Source organism: Nakaseomyces glabratus, chromosome C (assembly GCF_010111755.1).
Source record: "Nakaseomyces glabratus chromosome C, complete sequence".
Lineage (NCBI taxonomy): Eukaryota > Fungi > Ascomycota > Saccharomycetes > Saccharomycetales > Saccharomycetaceae > Nakaseomyces > Nakaseomyces glabratus.
In genome coordinates, this window is record NC_088953.1 from 587,182 (window position 1) to 594,526 (window position 7,345).

General features: G+C 35.7%; 1 pseudogene across 1 annotated transcript; it reads left to right on the forward strand.

The window, feature by feature from the left end:
• Window positions 1-1,834: 1,834 nt before the first annotated feature.
• Window positions 1,835-3,979, forward strand: EPA7 (annotated as a pseudogene). Its single transcript has one exon. A coding segment is annotated over exon 1 (2,145 nt).
• The last annotated feature ends 3,366 nt before the right edge of the window (window positions 3,980-7,345 follow it).

Consider the following 7,345-nt stretch of genomic DNA (forward strand, 5'->3'; position numbering starts at 1 on the left):
TATGTATTTTGTTTTCTTTATTGTGAATGAAAGGTGCACAACGATCATCTATTATCTGAATTTGAAAAACTGTACGAGTGAATTAAGCATTTGAAATAGTTACATAGCATCTTCAGAGAAAAACTCACACACAATGAATATAATACTATTCTAGTTATAATAGTTAACTGGTAGTTATATTTTTTATCTTGATTCATATTAATCCATCTTGCAATAGGTCAACGAAACTCATTTCAGTAGCATCGAAAGCCTTAATGAAACTTGGTATCTCTTATTAAACCAATAAAATGTCATCATATAGGCAACTTTCGACATCCTTTTCACATATCTCCTATGAACTTTTTCTCTCATTTCTTTTCGCTCCTTATTCTGCTACCTTCTAGAACAGTTCAGCCTCTAACTTTAAAGGAAAGAAAAAGAAAAAAAAAAAAAACTGAAATTGACTCATAAAATATAAAATATGAAAATGGTAAATATTAGGAAAATAATACAGTGGAGAGTTAATGACATTCTCAAGAAAACTAACTTGCGTAGAGATATTGACAAAAATCAATATTTGATATATTTGAGAATATAATTATCATTTATGGAGGTTACAACTACTTCACCATTCTCAGGTTTGATGTCTGTTGTGAGATGAAAATTTCCTTTAGTCAGGTAAATGTAGTTATTGTTTGGTAAAATCTTATCCTACAAATGCATGTGCTACATTAAACGTGTGTACACGAACTCCCTTATTGAAAAAGATATTCAGATAACTACGGTAAATTTTTGCAAAATCTATCACTGCAACATTCTTTTGGTTATGATATTTACAATAAATATTGTTTTGAGGTGATAAAAGAAGGAAAAAAACCAGATATACGTAATGTATCCTATGTGATTTTTGATTGGTGGATTTTAATTGCATTGTTTATGAAATTGGTTTAACTACGTGTATGTAAATTATTACTCTATACAGATGCCTTTCTCAAACTAATATCTGCAATAGAGTATCTGAGATCTAGATCAAACAACTCATTAAATAATAATAGTCTTTTATCACCATTAAAATTATCTAACAGTAGATAGATAACTGTTGTGTTAATATGAAAAACGTAGGCTTTTTGGTAGTTTTCTTTTCTTTCCTTTTTTTATTGTTTCATAAGATCTAACAAATCAACAATAGGTAAACCATTATAACAATAAATAATACTAATCAATGTGCAGAGGATAACTGAAATTGAACCAAAATCTTTAATTATTATAAGATATTATCTTTCATGGAACTAACATTCATGAACAGGTACTCTATTCCACATATTCTTATTAGTAAAAGAAATATATTGCAGAATCAAATAATCTCCCACAATATAAAGCCACATGTGAAGTTTACATATTATCAAACTAAAAATAGTAGTTTAATTCAAGTATGTATAAACAAAATTTAAAAAATACCTGTATTAGATTTTGTTAAGGTTATGAATATATAATATTTTCAGGTCTAGAACACCCTTGTTGGTATTATAATTAGAAAATATAGTTCAATTGAATAACAATTCAGATAGATACAAATTGTTTTTTTTATAACTGCTTTTGTGCCTATTAATAATCGTCTAAAGAAGTACTTCATAAATTTCCAACAGGAATCTAACACTAGTTATAGTGTTGTGAAGCGATTGCGCAGTGGTGATAGAAAACTTATAAGGTAGCAGATAGATACTGTTCTGACCATACCTAGCTCTGGAAGATATATAAACGTACTCTTAAAGCTTTTTAAAATAATAAAACATGAGGTGAGGTCTAAAAGATATACAAAGTTGTTAATCAAGAGATTGAAAAAGATTAGAGACCAATGAATTTATCATCTTTTACACCATCTCTAAGATGGTTGATTATCTGGACTTCTTTGATACCTTTACTATTGGCAAAGGATGACTATTCTTCCTTCTTGTCCAATAATAATTTAGGATGGACGGACCCTACTGAATTTCCTCTTGGATGTTCACCAAATGTTACAACACCAAAAAATGGATTGTCGATGGAACTTTATTCCTATGATTTACGGAAGAATGGTTCGTACCCATGTTGGGATGCCGCATATTTAGATCCCAATTACCCTAGAACTGGCTATAAAAGCCACAGACTTCTAGCAAAAGTTGATGGTGTTACCGGTAATATAAATTTCTATTATCATGCAACCAAAGGATGCACACCCGAAATAGATCATTTACCGGCAAGCTATAATTACCCTAAGCCATTAACAATGACAAATTTTACTATGTTACTCTATGGCTACTTTAAACCAAAAGTAACCGGTTATCATACGTTTACAATTTCGGCCGACGATTTACTGTTTGTGAATTTTGGGGCTGGTAACGCGTTTGATTGTTGTAAAAGGGAATCCAGCGCTGATGACTTTGGTAATTATCAGGCTTATGCCGTATGGGGTTCTCAAACAGCTAAGGATGATTTAACAGTTCATTTAGATGCAGGTCTATACTATCCAATTAGAATTTTCTTTAATAATAGAGAATATGATGCTGAATTAAGTCTAACATTAAAAACTGAGTCAGATTCGAACCCTGTAATAGACTTCTCTGACTATTTCTATTCATTTGATGATACAAAAGATGGTTGTCCAGGCTTAGTTAGTTATGATACTTCGTGTGCCTCAGTTGACTCATCTACAATCATCGGTGTTGACTACCTAACAGAAACACCAAACACAAATCTAGTTCCAATCACTAAAACAATTTACCATCTAGGAATTCCTTGTACTCTATCCACAACAGGTACATTATGCAGCACCGGGTTTTATGACCCGTTAGCAGATAGTTGTGTGCCAACAACAACAGTCTCGACTCTGATAACATCAGAACCAAGTTCAGAGTCTTCTTCTGAAACTTTATACTACTCTTCGAGTAGAAGCCCTTCTTCAAGTGTTTCATATTCGGAACATACTAGTATCAACAGCAGCAGTCCTATCTCATAGATCACCAATAGTACTCCTTCATTATCTTCTCAATATACTTCTACCAAGTTTTCAATAACCAACTCTACGAAGTCATCATATTCACCAAGTCGTTCTAGTTCATCATCTGATATATCTTCTGAAACAAACTCTGATAGTTCAGTCTATACACTACCAAGTAGTAGCAAACCGATAACATCTAAAACCTACCAGAAGAATAGTACTGGGGTTATGTCTACGAGCACAGATGTGAAATCAACAACTTTATGCAGTTCGGTTCCTACAAGTAAATTTGGTTCAAGTAGGTCATTAGAATCGTCAGTAATTGATTCAACATCATCTTTTGTCAATAATACAAACCATCAATCATTTACTACAGAATCAGGTACCACTTCAGTTAACTCAAGCAATCTATCCACACAGATTTCAAGGATGTCAAGTTTTTCTACATTTGATAAGGCCACTACAAAAATAAGTTCGTCTGTACAAACTTCCAGTCATATTCTACAAAGCCCAACAACAGTTTCATATATGGATCACACACGTGACAGAACAGAGGCTAGCTGTTCTTTGGACATTACGAATAAGCTTCTGTTCCAACAGTGTGCTTTTAATTCAGTTCCAGAGTTTCAAAGCAAAACGCAGATGTCTAGATCTCAAATTCCCTTCGCAACTTACACAACTTCCTCAGACAAATCTGTTTATTACTCTAGAAGTGGGAGTTCTTCAGGTATAATGGTTTCTATAGAGAGTTCCATTGGTTTTTCCATTTCAAAAACTAATTCTGAGAATACCAAGAACCCTCAATCTATTATTTTGCAAGTTCAATCTGAAGAAGCATTCACTAATTATGCTACTACAACAGAGACATCTTCAAAATCTAAACTGGCAGACAATAATGATTCTGCTAATGTTGGAAACATACAAATTGAAACTATTATCCAAGGTTCTGGTTCTGATCTTGTGACGATGACTGGGGCAACAGTATTGTTCTTTTTCATCGTGCAGCTATTTGGTATGTTCTAGAAATATGTGATACCACATTTCCTAAGATAGGGTTGTGAAATATTATCATACATAAGATTTCTTCATACAGACCTAATTCAAATGTGGGCTGAGTGAGTTTAAGTTTTTATCATTTTTACTGATACATGCCTTAACGATTATCACACATTAAAAAAATGAATGAATACTAAGCATAGCTATCTTATTCGTTATTGAGAAAAAGTGGTTTTGAAATATACTGGGTCTAACATATGCCAAGAATATTGTGGATATATTGTATTTAAATTTATTTGTCAGTGAATTTATTGATAAACATAACATAGTGGTATCAATTCTTTTGAAAAGCTACATATTTCTACCTTATTTTTTTTTCCATTCTCATTTATTGAAAGAATTTATTGTCCCTTAAACTGTTGAGCTTGAATCTACGAAAGCAAGTAGATGATATATTCCACGTGATATTTATATTATTTACGTTCTATACATATATTGATAGGATAATGAATATCTTTCGTACAGAAAGAGTTGAATTTGCAGGAATATAGTACTGTGAAGTAAGTACCAGATTTTGGTACTAGTTGTACGGAAAGGACTGTTACCAAAACATTATTATCAGTGACAATGAAGATTTGGGTTGTATTTTATTGAGAAGATTTCCAATAGCAGATTCACTAAAACGAAAATACATGTGATGATTTTGTGCCACAAATGTGAATGTCCGTTTGCTGCGATAATCTAAGACGATCTTGTGGAGTAGTTGGTACTTGTGTCCAGTTATACTTGGAAAACATGATGCTAAGATATTAATTCAAAATTCTAATGGTATATTATACAAATTATACTGTTTATTTTTCTTTTACTATACAAAATAAGATACTAGAATTAAGGTTTAGCTTTATAGGCTAATGGAGATCAGGGTTCCTTTTATACCTTTCATCTTTTGGCAGATAAACTGGTTCTAAGAAGCCCTAACTCGGTTTCTTTTCTGATTACTAATCTTTCAGATAAAAATTCATTTCACCTGTAAGATGATAATAGTCCGTCACAGGCCTAGTTATATCTTATCTAAGCTTCGCTTCTCTTTCGTTTATATACTTCTATGTCTGGATGAGCGGTATTATAATGCCTGGCGTAATTGGCGTTTACGACGCTCTTCTTCGTGGCACGGTATCAGCATATGATCATATTCGTATAAATGAATAAGTAGTTTCGAGTTAATCTAAGCATCTACTACCGTAACACTTCACATTATGATATTTGTTGAAACACGTTGAAATAAATTCGAAGCATCTACTACCGTAACACTTCACATTATGATATTTGTTGAAATACGTTGAAATAAATTCGAAGCATCTTATTATTCTAAACGAAGATAGTCATATGAATATATTGTGGCACGAATATGAGTGGTATACTATAATGATTAAAGGCTTAATAGTACCGCTGATACAGGCACAGTAATAAATTCACAAAGTCATCGATAATAAGATTAAAATGGACAGGTAACAGACTAAGGTCACTTTCCAGGTGAAGAGAAAGCGAGTTAGGACTTCTAAAAAACAGTATATCTGCCAAAAATAAATGGTATAAAGAGCCGTTATACATCATAGTCTATCATGTTAAAGGTAAGTTCTCATATCATTTTATGCATTTCATAACTATAGTTGCAACAATATCTTATCAGTTAGTCTTACTTACAGACTTCGACGCCAGAAATGACAGATCACTACCAACGTCTATATCATTTTAACACCACATGATAATATTTATAATTCTAAACGTAAGTCTAACATAAGGCTAGAATTTCACAAATTGTTGGCTTGAAATTGAGCAAAATTGAAAAGTGACGAATACAAAATTCCTAACCAAAATATTAAGTTTTTATATAACAATAAGTCGATTATGACCACTAGTCAGTACAGATATCAACACTACTATTTTACAGAATTTATTTTAATTTACCATACCAAATAAGGATAGATATTCTGATTTGTTGTTTATTTCTTGGTAAATATGGAGAATAAATAAATATTGTTCTTCCTTCATATTCTTAGGATATAGAAGTATGATAACATCAATACAAAAATTAACTCAATTAAAGTATAAAAAATTTCATATATTAAAACCTAATATGATACAAATAATAAAAATCGGAATGATGAAAGAAAGGAAAAACAGTATTGAAGTTGGTAAAGAATACAATAATTCAGAAGGAAACCACATTCATCATGCGAATAGCCATTGAAAAAAGGTTCAAGTGATAAGTTGCACAAAAACTATCAATACTTATAACACAGAGATGCATAAATATTTTATACAAGAAAAGACTATTACCAGATGATAATCGAAAAAAATAAAGTAAAAAAATATTACACAAAATACTAATGACGTCTTATCAATAAATATAAGGGACCGTTAAAAAGATATAGAATTTAACATTATTGTATGAAAGTAAAAATTGAATTAATGTATTTACATTATGATAATCAATTTTATATATTTTCTAGTGCTCTAACTTTGGGTGCTGTGGGGTCTGGGTGCTGTGGGGTCTGGGTGCTGTGGGGTCTGGGTGCTGTGGGGTCTGGGTGCTGTGGGGTCTGGGTGCTGTGGGGTCTGGGTGCTGTGGGGTCTGGGTGCTGTGGGGTCTGGGTGCTGTGGGGTCTGGGTGCTGTGGGGTCTGGGTGCTGTGGGGTCTGGGTGCTGTGGGGTCTGGGTGCTGTGGGGTCTGGGTGCTGTGGGGTCTGGGGTGGGGGTCTGGGTGCTGTGGGGTCTGGGTGCTGTGGGGTCTGGGTGCTGTGGGGTCTGGGTGCTGTGGGGTCTGGGTGCTGTGGGGTCTGGGTGCTGTGGGGTCTGGGTGCTGTGGGGTCTGGGTGCTGTGGGGTCTGGGTGCTGTGGGGTCTGGGTGCTGTGGGGTCTGGGTGCTGTGGGGGTCTGGGTGCTGTGGGGTCTGGGTGCTGTGGGGTCTGGGTGCTGTGGGGTCTGGGTGCTGTGGGGTCTGGGTGCTGTGGGGTCTGGGTGCTGTGGGGTCTGGGTGCTGTGGGGTCTGGGTGCTGTGGGGTCTGGGTGCTGTGGGGTCTGGGTGCTGTGGGGTCTGGGTGCTGTGGGGTCTGGGTGCTGTGGGGTCTGGGTGCTGTGGGGTCTGGGTGTGGGGTCTGGGTGCTGTGGGTCTGGGTGCTGTGGGGTCTGGGTGCTGTGGGGTCTGGGTGCTGTGGGGTCTGGGTGCTGTGGGGTCTGGGTGCTGTGGGGTCTGGGTGCTGTGGGGTCTGGGGTGCTGTGGGGTCTGGGTGCTGTGGGGTCTGGGTGCTGTGGGTCTGGTGCTGTGGGTCGGGCTGTGGGTCTGGGTGCTGTGGTGCTGTGGGGTGCTGTGGGTCTGGGTGCTGTGGTCTG